The 18,291-nt window shown below is 53.7% G+C and overlaps 1 protein-coding gene across 1 annotated transcript; it reads left to right on the forward strand.

The window, feature by feature from the left end:
- Positions 1-262: 262 nt before the first annotated feature.
- On the forward strand, positions 263-15,960 carry RABAC1 (Rab acceptor 1). The gene is made up of 6 exons (XM_074981504.1): positions 263-340; positions 509-603; positions 891-1,103; positions 1,581-1,678; positions 14,590-14,691; positions 15,281-15,960. The coding sequence occupies exons 1-6, from the start codon at positions 263-265 to the stop codon at positions 15,367-15,369; spliced, it is 675 nt and encodes a 224-aa protein (XP_074837605.1). The 3' UTR covers positions 15,370-15,960.
- Positions 15,961-18,291: the final 2,331 nt, after the last annotated feature.

Raw genomic sequence — 18,291 nt, forward strand, 5'->3', positions numbered from 1 at the left:
CTCCTGCCGCGGGGCGGGCGCGGGAGGCAGAGGTGTGACGGGGAAGCCGGGGCGCGCTGCGGCGGGAGGCGGGGTCGCTGTGGCCCGTTGCGGGGCCTGGCTCTTCCCAAGGGGACCCGGACATTTGCATACACGCAGATGAGCCCAGGAGTAATTTACGCCAGAGGCGGAGAGAGCGGCGGGGCTGAGAACTGCCGGTCCCGCTGCGGGGTGCGGGACTCCACTTCCCACAGGCCTTTGCAGCCCGACTCCATTTCCCAGCATGCACCGCTCGCTCCTCCCACTTCCCGCTTGCCACGTCGAGGCTGGAGTCGCCTGCTCGCGCTGGACCAGGGGGCAGGTGAGGGGCGTCGCCATGGCAACCCCGGGTGCAAGAGTCCCGCATCCTCCGGCATCCCGCCCGCCCCGGCCCTTCCTGCGTCGCTGAGCGCCCGTCCCCGGTCCCGTCCCCGTCCCGCCCAGCCGGGGCTCGGGGCCTGGTTTTATTTCACCTCCCCCTTTCCCGCAGCCTCGGACGCGGAGCCCCATGGCCGGGAAAGCTGCCACCGAGCATCTCTTCAACGCGACTGCCGAGGAGGAGCCTGTGGGACCCCTCGGCACCAAGTAGGGAGCGTGAGGCCAAGAGTGGGGGGCGTCAATTTGGCGCTGTGGGGTGGGGAGCAGGGCTGGGCGTCAGTGGGTCGCGGTGGGGCACGGAGCAATGCAGGGTGTCGGTGAGGTGCTGTGGGGCAGGGTTTCAGTGGGGTGCTGTGGGGCAGGGAGTGAGGTACGGGTCAGTGGGGTGCTGTGGGGCAGGCAGCGGGGCAGGGATCAGTGGGGTGCTGTAGGGCAGGGAGCAAGGCAGGGGGTCAGTGGAGTGCTGTGACTCACCCCCTCTCTGCTCTGCCCAGGCTCCTTCTCCCAGCACTGCTACCCCAGGGCCCAGCCAAGAAGTGGCTGGAGCAGCGCCGCGCCACTGTGCGGCCCTGGGGCAGCTTTCTGGACCAGCGGCGGTTCAAGAAGCCACGCAACTTTGGGGAGCTCTGCAAGCGGCTGGTGCACAACGTGGAGTATTTCCAGAGCAACTACATCTTCGTCTTCCTTGGACTCATTCTCTACTGCCTGTGAGCTGGGCTGCGGGGCTGGGAGGGACCAGGGGCAGGAGGCTACAAGAGGGCTGGAGGTACCAGGGGGCTGTGGAGCTGGGGGTGGGGGACCAGAGGGCTGGGGGGGGGGCAGGGGGCTGGGGAGTTGCAGGGCTGGGCGGGATCAGGGGCTGGAGAGCTGCAGGCCAGCAGGAGACGGGTGTCTTGGGGCCACGGGGATGGTAGAGGACTGGGGCAGTGGGTATAGCAGAAGGCAGGCCCAGGGCTGAAGGTTGAGATAGGTGGAAGAGGCTCAGAAACACAGGGGCTGGGGGCCATACCTGGGCCTAGAAGAAGCTGGTTCTGCAAAGGTGTGGGGTGGGGGAGGCTCTGGAATGGGGAGGTGGGAGCTGGGGCATCTGTACACAGTGGGGAGAGTGGGGTGATGTGAGTAGTGGGGGGCAGGGTATGGAGGGATGTGCCCTGCGCCCCCAACCTCTGGCCATCCCCCTGCAGCATCACCTCCCCCCTGCTCCTGGTGGCGCTGGCTGTCTTCTTTGGGGCCTGTTACCTCATCTACCTGCGCACCCAGCAGTCCCGGCTGGTGCTGTTAGGTGAGTGTGATGTGGGGCTGGTGCCAGGGCAGGGACTGGCTGGCCCAGGGCCCTGGGACATGGAGCCTTTCCCTCTAGGAGCCACCAGAACCTCATCCAGCCTTGGGGTGGCTTAGGGGGTGTTGGGGCTCCCCCTTAGCTCGCCAGCCTGTGCTGTCTCTCCAATGCCTCACCTGTGGCCAGGAGCTGCTGTCGCTCAGCACAGCCCGGGTGTGCCCAGGTGCAGAGCAGGAATGCCCCAGAGCCACTTGCAGATCAGACGCTGGCACCTGCCGAATCCCCCAACCATTCACTGGTTCTGCCCTTCAGCCATGGGACAGGACACTACCGCCTGAGTCTCTGAGCAAACTCCTGAGAGCAACCAGGTGGGGCAGGCCCAGGGCCCCTCAAGCCTGTGTCCTGTCTGCTGGCAGTGGCACGCGCCAGATCACTGACTGCAAAAGAGCCTAAGTGATGGGCAAAAGGTCCGTTACTGTCACTGACTGCCATGTCCTTGGAGGGACCCCTCTCAGTGCGACGGCCCCTGTCTCTCAGGGGTTCAACCTCTCAGCCTCCTGGGCCTGCACTCTCTGAGCGTCTCACATTCCTGTCTCTTCCAGGACCCTTGGGGAGTCCCCTCACTCTGCCCCCCACGCCCTGAGGGAGCAACGCGGCCCTGTGCCCCAGTCCAGAGTGACGCTCAGCCGGCCTCACACAGATTATTCAGCACTGACCCCAGCACAGACCTCTCCGGCCTGTGGGCCTGGGCCCTTGCGGTGCTGCCTGGCTGAGTCTGCCCTGTGGCTGGGGCGGGGGGCCCCTCTGCCTGATCTCTGCCCCACCCCATCCCACAGCCCCTGCTTCCAGCAGAGCCTCTGACACCCCCAGCGGCCCCTCCCGCCTCCTTCGTCCTCCGCCAGGTAACCAGGGGCGCCTGGGCCCCTCTCCTCCGCCTCGCCTCTCCTCCGGCCTTTGTTCCCCCTCCCACCTCCGACTGGGACCTGCTGGGCAGGGCTCCGCTCTCCGCAGCCCCTTGTCCTCCTCCTGGCCAGGCCCGGCTGTGCCACCCACACTGGATCTGCCGGGCACCAGGGCACCAGTCACTGGGGTCTCTCTTCTTCGGCTGCTGCTGGCCAGGGCCCCAGTTCTGTGCTGGTCCCTGTTACTGTTAGCTACAGAAATTTCTCATCCCTTCCACACTGAGGGACACACACACACACCTTTACCCAATTCATAGGGCTCAAGGCCTGACCCTCTTAAATTCCCACCCTACCCAATTCTTAGGGCTCAGAGTGTAATTCCCTGCAGGTCTGCAGAATCTGTGCCACCGAAAAAGCCTTAGACAGTAATATTCTTATTCTCTATTTATTTACAACTACCAAGAAAGCAGAATACATGCTAAGCACATAGTATCATGCTCATCAGTCCTGTTAAGGCAGCAGCCTTCCCCTATTGGGACAGACACAGTCACTCTCTGGATGCTGAATAGTAGCAGATAGCCGTGTTAGTCTATATATTATCAAAACAAGCAGTCGGGTAGTACTTTAAAGAGTAACAAAATAATTTATTAGTCTTTAAAGTGCTATTGGACGGCTTTCTCTGGATGCTGATTGCTGCACCTCAGGGTCTTGGGAGGCGAGTCCTCCTTAAGGTGTTCCCTCTTCCATCTTTCCTGCTTGATCTTCTGTTCTTCTCTCCCGCCTTTTTCCTTCTTGGAGCCCAGTTTAAGTAGTGAAACTTGAGTCCTGCTTAGCTCTACCTTGACCAATTATTTTAGTACAATTTTACTAACCAATCATAACCTATGCTAACAGAATTACCTAACCAATCACAACCCACCACCTTAACTGATTTACACCTACCTAACAAAATGAATTATGCAGCGGCTAGGAGCAATGTCAAACCAGACAGAGATTATACAGAAAACAGTAGAAAAGTGAAGACAATCATCAGAGAATGGTGATTCCACAACCTCAGCTATTGATAGGTCGTTGCCTGCCAGACAAAATGCTGTTAGCTAAGTTTTCTTTGCCCTCTTGAGATCTGTTTAACAGCGAGTGGAATTAGGATGTTGTATTCTCACTAGCCTGATGTGACACTATTGTACTGACATGTAGATGGAATGTGAGTGTGTGACTTGTAGCTTCACAGTTCATGTGGCTGCTGCTCTTTAGTCTGGCTGCAGAAAAGCTCTAGGACTCTCCATTTGGTGAGAGAAACCATATTGGCTATCCTGTTACACTTCCCTCCTTAATGACGCTTTTATTAAAGCTGTCATTGCTATTGCAGGAGTCCAATACTCAGACTTGCTGAGCGTGGTCTTGCCTCCTGGGTATTATTAACAATGGCCTTATTTCACTTTGCATGCCAGCTTCCTGTATCCTTGTGATGGGGTTCAGGGGTCCCCCTGCACTGCACCCCATCCGCTGGCAGGAGTGACTCTCAGCAGGTACAACAGGAGGTTTATTAGGCAACAGATGCCCAGTTTCTTACAGAAGCGCCAGTACAGCAGTCAGAGACAGTCCTTCCAACCCGTCCTGGGGAGAAGACCCCGAGGGGTGCCCCTCTGGGGTGTAGCTTTCCCCCTCCTCAGGCTGGCTGCCTTCCAGCTCTCTCTTTCCCTAGCCTCTAACTGCCGTCCCCTGATTCAAAAAACCAGCTCGGCTCCTCCCTCCTCTTTGTTCAGGGCAGAGGTGTTACCTGCCAGTTGTAGCCCCAGGGTCATCCTTAGCCACTGGGAGCTATTCTGCTTGTCTCTCACATCCAGCCTGAGTCTCGCATTTGCACCCCCCCCACTCCATCACAATCCTGCGCACAGTTCTCTTCATCCAGCAAGCCCTAGCGACTATACTCACTAGTAATGCCAATTGGATTCCAATGATCACCACCAAGGGGTGAACCATAATATTTAGCAGGTCTGTTGCAGAACGCGACCAACCTAATAGTGTTTCCCGCCAGGGCTACGTCTACACTAGCCCCAAACTTCGAAATGGCCATGCAAATGGCCATTTCGAAGTCTACTAATGAAGCGCTGAAATGCATATTCAGCTCTTCATTAGCATGCAGGCGGCTGCGGCACTTCGAAATTGACGCACCTCACCGCTGCGCGGCTTGTCCCGACGGGGCTCCTTTTCTAAAGGACCTCACCTACTTCGAAGTCCCCTTATTCCCTTGAGCTGATGGGAATAAGGGGACTTCGAAGTAGGCGGCGTCCTTTCGAAAAGGAGCCCCATCTGGACGAGATGCGCGGCAGTGAGGCACGTCAATTTCGAAGTGCCGCGGCCGCCTGCATGCTACTGAAGCACTGAATATGCATTTCAGCGCTTCATTAGTAAACTTCGAAATGGCCATTTGCATGGCCATTTCGAAGTTTGGGGCTAGTGTAGACACAGCCCAGGAGTGATATCCTGCATTTGCAATGGTGTTTGGTACATGAGTGATTTCTGCATTATTCAATACGTATTTGTTCTCCTGTTTGTGTAATATACTGTAAATGTGACTGTAACATAAGATGGATCATCAATTTTCATATTAGTCGTATTCATACCTAAGGTTACAGGTGTTACATTGTGATACAATTGTGGTTTAGACCTCATATAGTCGATAGTCCACACAGGTACATAATATTGAAAATCACAACTCTTAATCTTTGTAATGTTACAAAAACATCTATTAACTAAATGAGCCATAAAATGTAATTCCTTATCATCTACTACTGCAGTTGGACAATGACTTCTTACACAAACACATCCCCTTCCTGCATATACAACAGCTGACTTTTGTTCAGTGAATATATCAAACACACATCTTTGGATTCCTTTGTCCTTTACATAGAAACATTCATCCTTTTCTTGTAAATTTTGCAATTATTTTAAAATTTAATTTTACCCAAAGGCCTTGCAATATATATGCACCTTCTTCAGTAGGGATAGCAAGAAAGTTAATCAGACACTGAGTTTGTAATTGAACTTCAGTCTGTCTTTTAACACAATTTCTGCCCTGTGTTTGTTGAATCCATTTCTGAGGTCCCAGTTCCCCTATGTCCTGGATATCCACCTGCCATGGTGTGTTAGTGCAGTTTCCTGTTATTTGCAATTGTTTCCCTGAGGGACTTGTCAGGGTGCTGCGCCTTAATTCCCAGATTTGATGCAGGTGAGGTTCATTAAACCCCATTAACATCCTAATGTCAGTGTCCCCTCCTGGCTGCCATGCAAACCCCGTAACTTTTAATATCCCACGTTTTGGAGAGAACACAGGATCTTTAAGCATATTGATTTCTTGTTTTCTGTGTGAGCTTCAGGCAGTCAATATTGTATATGGTAGTTTTTGGTCCTGTACAGTTTCCCATCATAGTGTCAGAATATCCACTCATTAATGACAACTTAGACTGTGGTAGGGCACCTGGTGACAGCCCACCAGTTGTTCTGTTACAGTAATGGGCAAAGCCCCTTTCCCACCACAAGCAACAGCTGGTGTGATTGAATACCACTGGATTGATCCAGCATTGTGTCATTCCCCAGGACTTATTTTTCCACGCAATTTACGACATGGATGTTGACAGGCCAGAGAATAGGGTTAGCCAGTAGACAAACAACATGTAGGATAAAACAAACACACAGTCGCAACAGCAGCTTCTTCATAATGGTGCCCGGGTCACTTGTGTTTTCCTGCTGGTACCAGCCTTTTCTCAGAATTCTGAAAGACAAAAATCGACATCTTCCTTCCCCTCCCCCCGCATGGGGCCACTCCAAGGTTACTGGTTGGCCTCCCCTCTCCAGGGTTTAAGCTGTGAGGAATGGAACCATTTTAACTTTGGCATGTTTAGCCTCTTGGACCAGATTTGTACCTGGTACACCGCTGGGCTGGCCTTCTCCACAGTACGCACTGGGCCTTCCCATTTCATTCCCAGGGAATGCTCTTGCTCTGCAAATTTCTGATACAGCACCTGATCTCCAACCTCCCATTCGATCGGCCTTTTTACCCAGCCCAGCCTTTTATTCACCTTTTTTATGTTCACATCCACCTGCTCTGCTATTTTCGTATGGATTTCTGGTAATGCCTCCAACAGAGACTGGATCCACTGGTCATTTAAGACTTTGGGTTGCTACCCATCTGGAATATCAATATCTAACCACCACTGCTGGGGTGTTCGCATGTTTCTTCCTGTCACTGGTATACAAGGAGTACAACCGTGACTTGCTGGGACTGACCTGAATGCCATTAGGATTATAGGCAGCTTTTCATCCCAGTCTTTCCCATTTTCTTTTACCATTTTTTGTAGAACACCCTTTAGAGTGCGGTTAGTTCTTTCCACTTGTCCTGAGGACTAGGGGTATCCTGCTGTGTGGAACCTTTGCTTAATGCTCAGCATTTTACATAGTTCCTGCATAGTTTCCCCAGTGAATTGTGGGCCTTGGTCTGAATCAATTTTCTTTGGCAGCCCCCACCGGCTAAACACCACATTGCATGAGTGCCTGGCTGTAGTTCAAGCTGTGCTCGTGTTGGTTGGGATGGCTTCTGCCCATTTTGTAAAGGGAGCCACAATTACCAAACAATACTTGTTGTTTCTTGGAGTCACTGGTAGGGGTCCAATATAGCCCATCTGTATCCGGGTCCAGGGACTCACACTTCTCTGGTGAGCAATGGGATCCTTTGAGTCTGTGGGTCGGCATTGACCATAGTACACTGCAAACGATTATTACACCACCGCTTTACATCACCCCGTAAGGTGGGCCCCACCCTGTGTCTTTGACCCCTCCCACAGTCTTGTCCACCCCAAAACATACTGAACCAGTTCCATTCTGACCTTTTTAGGTGCCAGCCACCTCTTCCGCTGCCCCCAAGGTCTGGGCCACATTTAGTGGCCCACACTGCCCCTTCGCAGTCTCTGTGTACAGCCCATTTCCCTCTCACTAGTCCTTGCCTCCGGACTTGCTCAATCTCTTCGTCCCCTTCCTGTAGTGTTTGCAGATCCAAGGTCTCTGGACTCGTCACCTGCTTTTGTGCTCTGGTTACTGCACTGATCACCTCCTCCTCTGTCTCACTTGGGGTTAACAGGGCTTCCTCTGCCTCTTGGGGACACTCATATTGACGCTGGGGAGGAGGGTCTGGCCCTCGAATTACAACCTGAGCATCCATTTGCCCACATGCCAATTCATTCTTAGTCCAAACGCCAGGAAACTTTCCCACCCCTGGGTCCCTTCCCTGTTTGCCTCCTGCTGAGGCCTTTATAGCTGCTAAATCCACTATCCCCTGACTAAGGTGAGGCGTTCCCAGGGCTCCACCCTCCTTGTTCTCACGAGCAGTTTGATCCTGTTTCTGAACACAGGATTTGATCCATGACTCCTGATTCCCCACACAGGTCAGGATTGCTCTTGTGACGTGTGCCTTCCTTGTCTCCCCTGTATGTGATACCAGCTGTGCTGGATTTTCTGTCTCTACCCCATTCCTGGGAAGCCATTTCTCTCCCAGCACACAGACTGATGCTCCAGTGTCAATTAGCACAGTGGGGCGTGTTTGTTTCCCCCCCGCCATTATTGCTGCTACAGTGGAACGCCCCCATTTGTCATACTGCAGTTTAGCCAGAACCTTAAGGGGGTTCTGGGGAGACGGGCACCCCCACTGGAGTGGTGCTGATGGCTCGGGGTCTATTATGGGATTTACAGGAGCCTCATCAGTCCATTCCTCTTGCCTCTCTAACTGGGCAGCCCTCTGCAGGAGCTCACTGGTGGGCTTCCCATCCCATCTCCCTTTTGGCTCCCCAGCCGTCATGACCTCTGCTCTCAAAGCATCTCTTGTACCCTCAGTGCAATGACCTCTATGCTGCATCTGACACTTATTCCTTCCTCTCACTCCTCTGTTGCTCACTGCACTGCTCCATCCTCTCCCTCTACCAGGCCACTGTGCACCAGACCCCTTATCTACTGGCTCCCCTGGAAGGTCTGGGGGCCCATTGTTGGCGAAAGTTACTGCCTGTACAGGCTCCATTCTCCTGTCCTTCTTTCCTTTTCCTGCCTGTCCCTGTGCATCCTGAAAAACTACTGCTGCTCAGAAAACATCCTGCTTTAACTCTGGGTATCCCCTCCCGGGTCAATGGGTCCTAAAATCACCTTCATCTTTGAATTCAAGCCATCCAGCAAGGCAGTCTTACAGGCCAGTGTATTGAAATCAGGGCAGTTGCTGGTACCACTGGCACAACCCCAGAAGCCATGGCCAATGTTTTCTTCTCAATAACATACAGCTCTGGGGAGTCACCAGGGCCCTGTTCTGTTACATGAAACAATTTCCCCAGCTGTCTGGCTGACATCACAACCTTCCTTACTTCCTTCACCCAGCCCCAGCCAGTAGCAGTAACACCATTGCCACCTAAGCGCCCCTCAGTGCTGTGTATCACTGCCCAGTCCGAAGCCCCTGGGCCTGGGCCAAAATCTCATAATCTGCTGCCCTCCTCCCAGTCCGGGACAACACCTTCCCCACCCAGTCCAGACTTGTGCCCTTTTCCAGGGGTCCCAGTTGCTGAGCAGATGCTCGTACCTGATCTGGGGTCAAATCAGAAACCTCAGTAATGGTTTGCATGAATTGCCTTTGTTGTTGTGGGTCGGGTTCTGCTCTTGGTACCACCTAGTGATAACTGGAGCCACAGGATTGAGCTCTTGTGCCTTTACCTTTAAATCCTACAGTTCCCTTTGTACAGGGCATAGGGCCCCTCAGGAAAAGCACCAGGGGGATCTGGGCACCCAGGACCCCTCTGTTCAGGATCCAGCCAGCTTTTCTTATTCCAGGTTTCCTCCCAGGTCTCTGTGTCCCCAGGGTCCACACTCACACCTCCCTTTACTGCTGCTGTTATGCCCTTCTGGGCTCCCAACATGTTTTCCAGCTTTTCTGTTCGCTGTCTGCAAACTGAATCGTCATTGCCTGTCTGGGCCCGATCCTTACCTTCCTGTAACACTGCTCTCACAGCTGCCTGTGCATCCTGCAACTCCATTTGCAAAGTAGATAGCTCCCTATTCAGGCTTCCCACTGTGAGCGTCAGTTGTTCACACTCTCCTGTCTTTGCTTGTAGAGCTGTTGCACTCTGTAATGCTGAAGCTGCACTGGCACACTCTGATGCCTTATACTGAGGCAGATTGTCCTTCACAATAGTCAGCTCAAATTTATAATCCTCCATTTGCCTTTCCTGATGTGCTACCAGGCTGGAGAGGTGAGTGACAGTTTTCCACAATGCCCAGGCTGCTGCTGCTTTGACAGCCTTTCTCTTGGGTTTTTATTTTGTGCCATTACAGAATGTTTCAAATCCCTTATCAGCAGAATCAAGGGCCTCCCTCCCCTGGAAAGAATCGTGTCCCCATTCTGCTACCCACTTACCAAGGAGAGGGGGCTCTTCAGCTAACACCCGCCCCCTTGGTCCCTTTGCTTGTTTTCCTTTCTCTCGTGTTCCTTCGGGGTGAACATTTTACCATATGTCACAATGCCACCACTATTCTGCTTCTCCTATTGCTGTGTTAGGCTCGATCAATTTGGTTCAAACAACCCGCACAAATTTCTCATCCCTTCCACACTCAGGAACATACACACCTTTACCCAATCCATAGTGTTCATGGCGTGACCCTGTTAATTTAAACTCCCACCCTACCCAGTTCCTAGGGCTGGAACTGGGCTCAGGGCGTAATTCCCTGCGGGTCTGCAGGATCTGTGCCGCTGAAAAGGCCTTAGACAGTAATATTCTTATTCTCTGTTTATTTACGACTACCAAGAAAGCAGAATACACACTAAGCACATGGTATCACGCTCACCAATCCTAATAAGGCAGCAGCCTTCCCCTGTTGGGACGGACACAGTCGCTCTCTGGATGCTCGTTGCTGCACCTCAGGGTTTTGGGGGTCAAGTGCTCCTTAAGGTGTTCCCTCTTTCATCTTTCCTGCATGATGTTCTTTCCTTTCCTTCCTGCTTGATGTTCAATTCTTCTCTCCCCCTTTTTTCCATCTTGGAGCCCAGTTTGAGTAATGAAACTTGAATCCTGCTTAGCTCTACCTTGACCAATTATTATAGTAATAATGGTAGTCCATCGATCCAATGATAAATCTGTGCAGATCATCTGTTGTTGGTCTCATGGTGTGCCCTCTGGTGACTGTATAAGCCAATTCTAGAGGTGCACATTTTGCCACAGATGGTGCATGGGAAGTTTGCAATCTGTGGGTTGTGCATTGCTGATGCTCTGTGATGTCGTTCGTGTGCCTCTTGTAGATGCCGGCAGCGGTCTTCCTCAAAGGCAATGCAGGTATTTCTGACTGTTGCACGCCACTATGTTCTGTCACTGGTGGCGTCCTCAAGGTCCCTAGGTTTGATACTGCTGTACTGCAGATTGGCTTTGATGGTATCCTTGTAGCGTTTTCATGGACGACCTACACGCCGGATGCCCTGGGAGAGTTCACCATACAGAAGCTGGAGAGGGATTCTGGTGGCATCCATGCAGCTGACATGACCGGTCCAACGTAGTTGTGACTTCATAATCATCATTTCGATGCTTGTCATCTGGGCTGTCTCGAGGACCTCAAGAGTGGGCACTTTGTCTTGCCAGCGGATCTTCATGATGTTACGGAGGCTTCAAGCTGCTTGATGTGACGCCTATATAGTGTCCATGTTTCGCACCCGTACAAAAGAGATGAGAGAATAACAGCTCTGTACACAAGCAGTTTTGTTGACATCCGGATGTTATGGTGGTTTAGAACTTTGACACGCAGACAGCCAAGTGCCTGGCTCGCTTTGGATATTCGCGCGTTGATCTCATTATCCAGCAATTCATCACTGGATTTGACACTACCCAGGTATTTAAAGGTCTCCACTACTTTAAGCTGAGTGCCGTCAATGGAGATACTCGGGACAGGAGCGTTTGATCCAGGTGCAGGTTGATGGAGAACTTCTGTCTTTCCGAGGCTGATAGTTAGTCCGAAAAGTTGCGAGGCCTCAGCAAACTTGTTGACAATGTGCTGAAGATCGTTTTTAGTGTGAGCCATAAGGGCACAGTCGTCAGCAAAGAGTGCCTCAGAAAGGAGTTTCTGCACTGTCTTAGTCTTTGTGTTCAGGTGACGGAGGTCAAAAAATGAACCATCGTGCCGGTATTTCAGGTATATACCTCGGTCCAGATCTTTCATTGCATGGTTAAGGACGCATGCAAAGAACAAGTTAAATAAGACAGGAGCGAGAACACATCCTTGTTTCACGCCGTTGGTGATGTTGACGGGGGCTGATGTGGCTCCATCAGACAGTACTTCGCCTGTCATATTGTCGTGGAAAAGGAGTTTAATCTGGACAAATTTTCTTGGGCAGCCAGGTCATATTAGAATGGTCCAAAGGGCTTCCCTGTTGACAGTATCAAATGCCTTTGTCAGATCTATGAAGACAGAATACAGGTGCATGTTCTGGTCAATGCACTTCTCTTGTATTTGTCTGACGGCAAACACCATATCAGCTGTGCTCCGGCCAGGTCGAAAACCTCATTGACTTTCAGGTAGATTTGCCTCGGAAATACTGGCTTTTAGGCGGTTCAAGATGATGCGGGCGATGATCTTCCCTCCAACTGAGAGGAGGGATGTGCCTCTGTAGTTTCCACATTCTGCTTTGCTGCCTTTATTCTTGAAGAGGGAGACAATAATAGCATCGCGGAGGTCCTGTGGTATGTTTTCATCCTCCCAGATGCTGAAGATCACGCTATGGAATGCTGCTAGTGCTGCTGGACCTGCCACTTTATATATCGCTGCTGGTGTCCCATCCTTTCCAGGAGCTTTTCCTGAACTCATCTGGCCAACGGCTTTCTTGATCTCATCTGTAGTGGGTGGAAAGTCAAGATCTGTCAGGACGGGTTGTTGTGGAATTTCATTGAGGACGTCATTATTCACAGTCAGTGGTCTGTTAAGGAGGTTGCTAAAGTGTTCTCGCCATCTTTCGTTGATGCCCTCTTTGTCTTTGACCAGCCTTGTGTTGTCTGATGAGAGCAATGGGGTAGTTCTTGGTTTAGAAGGTCCATAGACAATCTTAATAGCACTAAAGAACATCTTTGAGTTGTGGGTCTCAGCATAGTGCTCAATTTCTTTGGCTTTGCTCTCCCACCAGCTGTCTTGTATCTGACAAAGGTTTTTCTGTGTTCTGCTCTGAAGGTGCTTGAAATGGTCCCGTTCGGAGGCTGAGGAGGGGTCATTCTGCCATTCAATAAAGGCTTTTCTCTTTAGTTCCAGTGCTGAACATATTTCTTCTTGGTTCTCATCAAACCAGTCCCGATGTATTCTTTTCTTTGGTCCAAGCGATGTTATTGCTGTGTCAGTCACTATCTGCTTGAACTGATCCCCCTTTTTGGTTACAGTACCGACCAGTTGACTGTGGGATGTTAATTTGTCATCCAGACTCTTCTCAAAATTGTTTAAACATTGGGCATCCTTCAGTTTGAATATGTTAAAAGCAGGTCGCACATGCTTAAGGCATTTGTGCCGAGAGGGAGCAATGTAAAGTTGAAGAGACATCCTGACTAATCTGTGATCTGTCCAGCACTCCGCACCTCGCATTACTCTGGTGATCAGTACGTCTCGGATGTCTCGCCTTCTGACAATGGCATAATCTATCCGATGCCGCTGTTTAGACCTAGGGTGCATCCACATTGTTTTGTATTTATCCGCTTGTCGGAACAGAGTGTTGGTAATAGTCAGGTCGTTTTCAGAACAAAGGCTCAAAAGGAGTAGTCCATTGTTTTATTATTATTTTAGTACAATTTTACTAACCAATCATAACCTATACTAACAGAAACAGAGAGAAAGCCCTGCTAGTCTATACACTATCAAAACAAAAAGCAGTCAAGTAGCACTTTAAAGACTAGCAAAATAGTTTATTAGGTGAGCTTTCGTGGGACAGACCATAGCCAGACCAGAACAGACTCAGTTCTGTTCTGGTCTGGCTATGGTCTGAAGAAGTGGGTCTGTCCCACGAAAGCTCACCTAATAAACTATTTTGCTAGTCTTTAAAGTGCTACTTGACTGTTCTTTGTTTCTATACTAACAGAATTACCTAACCAATCACAACCCACCACCTTAACTGATTTACACCTAACAAAATGAATTATGCAGCAGCTAGGAGCAATGTCAAACCAGACAGAGATTATACAGAAAACAGTAGAAAAGTGAAGACAATCATCAGAGAATGGTGATTCCACAACCTCAGCTACTGATAGGTCGTTGCCTGCCAGACAAAATGCTGTTAGCTAAGTTTTCTTTGCCCTCTTGAGATCTGTTTAACAGCGAGTGGAATTAGGATGTTGTCTTCTCACCAGCCTGATGTGACACTATTGTACTGACATGTAGATGGAATGTGAGTGTGTGACTTGTAGCTTCACAGTTCATGTGGCTGCTGCTCTTTAGTCTGGCTGCAGAAAAGCTCTAGGACTCTCCATTTGGCAAGAGAAACCATCTTGGTTGTACTGTTACAGTAACAACCAACTCCCTGTCCCCTCCCGTGTTACACCAGTGACCCCATGTGCCCCCCCCCCACAGGCGAACCTGCTGAGCCCCCCCCGTCCTCAGCTATCCAAGGCAGTAAAACGCCTGCAGCCTGCTCTGTAGTGACGTGAGACTGGGGGCAGCACCGAGGCACCCCTGACTGGTGTTTGCAGCACATCTCCCCCCTTGGAGCCTGGGCCCATCTGCTCTGCTGGTGGCTCCATTGGCAGGGGCCCCCCTGTGTGCTCGGGGGGACGGTCTGCGCGCATGGGGCGGGGCTGAGTGCCTCAGGAGGCCTTGCAGCTGCTGGGGTCTGTGCTGCCGGGCTCTGGGCAGGGCCCGTGGGTTCCGGCGCCGGGCAGGGCTGTCGCAGGCGCCACCAGCACCTTGAGCCAGGCTCTCGAGGGTTGTGGGCGCTCCCGAGGTGCAGGATGTGACTCTCTCTCTCCCCAGGCCGGGAGCTCAGCACCGCTCACCAGTACGGGCTGGCCGGGGGCGTTGCCTTCCCCTTCTTTTGGCTGGCAGGTGCCGGCTCCGCCGTCTTCTGGGTGCTAGGTAAGCAACCCCTCCCCCACACCCTGCGTGACCCCGCCCCCTCCCTGCCACCCTGTATGATCTCAACCACCCCCCATACCCCACACAACCCCTGCCCTTCCCCCACCACGGCACAGACTCCCTGACCCCTCCTCCACCATCCCACACAACCCCTTCCCCTCCCCCACCACGGCACAGAATCCCTGACCCCTCCTCCCCCACCTGTGTAACCCCCGATGGGGCAGCCGGGGAGGGGAGGTGGAGCTGGGGGCAGCGATGGGGTCGAGGCAGTGCTGGTGCAACAGGGAATCATAGAAGAGTAGGACTGGAAGGGGCCTCATGGGACCCTCATGGCAGGACCAAGCACTTTCTAGACCATCCCTGAAAACCACCTATCTAACCCCTTCTTAAATAGCTCCAGTGATGGAGTCGTTGGGTTTGTGTGAGTGGTCTGGGTGCCACTGTATGCGACGGGTACCCACACCCCTTGCTGTATGGGATCCACTGGGGCTGTGGGGGAGGGGAGGTGGAGCAGGGGGTGGCGGGGGAGGGGAGGGGAGGTGGTGCAGGGGATGGTCTCTGATACCCCTTCACTCTGTTGTCCCCACAGGTGCCACCCTGGTGGTGATTGGCTCCCATGCTGCTTTCCATGAGCTGGAGGCGGGGGAGGCTGAGGAGCTGCAGATGGAGCCCGTGTGATGGGGGTGCAGGGGACCAGCAGCAGCCCTGGGGGCAGAGACCTCCAGAGACCCCCCCCCTACAGTCGCTGCCCCTGGGAGTACAGACCCCCAGTGCCGGTTCTACCAGCCTCTTACACCCCCACTGGGCTCCCCCTTCTGCACTTCCCACCTGAGCCCCAGGCTCCCCGCTCCCCTTCCCAGGGTGCTGCTCTAGGCTGGGGTGTCACTGTGCCCCCTTGGCCCACGCCCATGGGAGCTGGGCTGAGCTGGGCTCCTTGCCAGGTGTGATATAGTGGGCAATACATGAGGGGGGGCTCACAGAGGGTGGGGGGCTCCTGCTGAGGGTAACCGGGCAACCGGGTGACACCTCTGGGCTGCAGACAAAGGAGGAGGTGGAGCCTGAGGGGTTTGAATTGGAACTGGGAGTTGGAAGCAGTGAGGCTGGGCTGGGAGAGAGAGAGACAAAGGAGGGGACAAGGCCCTGGCTCTGGGGGCCCTTGGGGCCTCCTCTCCCCAGCATGGATGGGACTGGCTGTCTCTGCTGGCTGTACTGACTCCTCTGTATGACGCTGTGTCCTGTCAGCTAATAAACCCGCTGTTCTCCTGCTGAGTGAGAGTCACTCCTGCCTGTGGATGGGTGCAGAGCTTGGGGACCCCCAAATCCCATTACAGCTGGTGTGAGAAGTGGGATGTACTGCACCCTGGGGGTGGAGCATCCAGCAGTAAGTGACAGGGACCCAGGAAGAAGGGGGGCCAGCGAGACCCACGTGTGCTGACGGGCAGTGAGGTGCGGATCCCTGAGGCAGAGGGGCCTGTGACTGAACCTGAGAGAGTGCAGTCGTGGTCCTCGAGAGGGGAGTCAAACCCGAGGAGGGGTTACTCCTGGGAGTCTGTTGGAGTCGGTCCCAGAGGGCAGAGGGGCCTATGGCCTAACCCCGGGAACATGTGACCTGCGAGGAGTCTGGCACACTGAAGGGATTCTTCCAGGAATCGTGGGGGCAGCAGTATTGGTCTGTGAGTCTGCAACCCTGCTCAGCAGCTGCACTGTGAAGCAGCAGCGCGTGGAAACTGAACTGAGATTAAAGGAGCTGGGCAAGGCTGCATGGATGTGCAATGGCAGAGCTGAGGGTCAAGGAAACTCCTGCAGGGGTGAGCCCAGATCGGGGCAGGGAGCCGTGGACCGCATGGAGCTCTGAACCGAGTGGCCTGCCGCAGCTCAAGAAGGGAAGGGGCGATTCCAACCCACCGTCTACTAGTGCCGAAGACAGGCCTGCGAAGAGTTTTCCAGGCCTGGGCCGAGGAAGGTGCCTGTGTGTCTGTGCAGGAAAGCAGCTTGTCCACGGGGAATGGCAAGTTGTCTGTGAGAGAAGCTGCCTCACCTGTGTGTGTGCAGAGACCAGCCAGCAGGGCTGGAACAGAGGGAATGTCTCTGGGCTGGGCAGTGACATCCCTGATAAGGACGCTGCTCCTTGGTGTGAGGAAGGTGCTTCTGCTTCTGGGGAAGCTGGTCCTTTGCCCGAGCCTAGGGTGGCTCAAAATGGTGATAAGATCCCAGAGTTGGATCTGAGCGCAGCTGAAGCCCAGAAGGAGTTGGTTGTGGCTCAGGGGAGCAGGGCCCCTGTAAAGCCAGAGGGAGGTCGATTGTTGTTTCACTGCTGTAGCCAATGGGTGCTGCTACCCAAAGCTGTGGAACGGTACCATGTACCAGATGTTTGCAAAGAGCCATGTAAGGTGTTGACATGGATGTAGAAGCACAAATTGCACCCTGAAGGAGTTTGTAATTCTGCAAACTCACCATTGTTCCCTGTAATGAGTCTTGTAACCTCTCGCAACAGGGGGAACCTTCCAAACCTATTGTGCGGCATGGAAGGGGAAACTGAGGCACAACCATTTTGCCAAATGCCCTTTAACTCACCCCGGCCCTGTGCGCTGCGGCCCCATCCGCCCTGCCCCGCCTCTATGGAAAGCTGCCTGCCCCCGCAGACCCGGCAGGTGAGCTCTGCGGAGACTCCAGCTGGGGGTGACCATCAGGAGCTTCCCCCGGTTCAGGGAGCTGCCGGGATGGGGGGATCCCAGTTCCTGACACTGCCGCAGAGGAGCTGGTGGTCAGGCGCAGGCCGGGCTGGAGCGATCCCCCCTGTAGGGCGGCCAGGGGATCACTGCTCCCCTGGTGACACAGGGCGTCGCTCTCAACCCCATAGCTAGCTCCTGCCCCATGGCCCTCACCTCACAGCTAGCCCCCTGCCTCACAGCTCTGTCCCATAGCTAAACCCTCACCCCATAGCCAACCCCTGCCCCATAGCCTTACCCCCGTCGTGCCCCATAGGCACCCCCCCATAGCCTTACCCCCGTCGTGCCCCATAGCTAACCCCTGCCCCATAGCCTTACTTGTCCTGCCCCACAGCTAACCTCTGCCCCATAGCCTTCACCCCCTAGTCCTGCCCCATAGCCAACTCCTGCCCCATAGTCTTACCCCTGTCCTGCCCCACAGCTAACCCCTGCCCCATAGCCTTATCCCTGTCCTGCCTCATAGCCTTCACCCCTAGTCCTGCCCCATAGCTAACCCCTGCCCATTTGCCCTAACCCCATAGCTAACCGCTACCCCATAGCGCACTCCTGCCCTGGCCACATGTTCAGGTGTAGGCTGCAGCTCAGTGTGGGGATGGTGGGTGGGGATGGTGGGAGCCCATGGCACAGAACAGGGGTGTTGGCCCAGGTGGACGAGGGCTGTGGGCGCAGGGCGGCACTCACTAGAGTGATGCTCAAGGGGCCAGAGAGGAGTCCTGGACGGGCCTGGGGGTGTTGGCTCATGGGGTGCCTGGGAGCGGCCATGAGACAGGCTGGGCTGGGGAGGGGGGCGGGGGGGGCGCATTGCCATAGCCAAGGCCTTGGCTGAAGGAAGGCACGTTCAGGACCGGGGGCTCTGGGGACTGGCCAAGTC

Source organism: Carettochelys insculpta, chromosome 30 (assembly GCF_033958435.1).
Source record: "Carettochelys insculpta isolate YL-2023 chromosome 30, ASM3395843v1, whole genome shotgun sequence".
In the NCBI taxonomy this organism is placed as follows: domain Eukaryota; kingdom Metazoa; phylum Chordata; order Testudines; family Carettochelyidae; genus Carettochelys; species Carettochelys insculpta.

Bases quoted from the DNA above. Each gene is read 5' to 3' on its own strand.
- RABAC1 (XM_074981504.1), top strand. From the start codon at position 263: ATGCACCGCTCGCTCCTCCCACTTCCCGCTTGCCACGTCGAGGCTGGA. The intron at 341-508 runs GTGAGGGGCGTC...CCTTTCCCGCAG, and splicing joins CGCGCTGGACCAGGGGGCAG to CCTCGGACGCGGAGCCCCAT. The intron at 604-890 runs GTAGGGAGCGTG...TGCTCTGCCCAG, and splicing joins GTGGGACCCCTCGGCACCAA to GCTCCTTCTCCCAGCACTGC.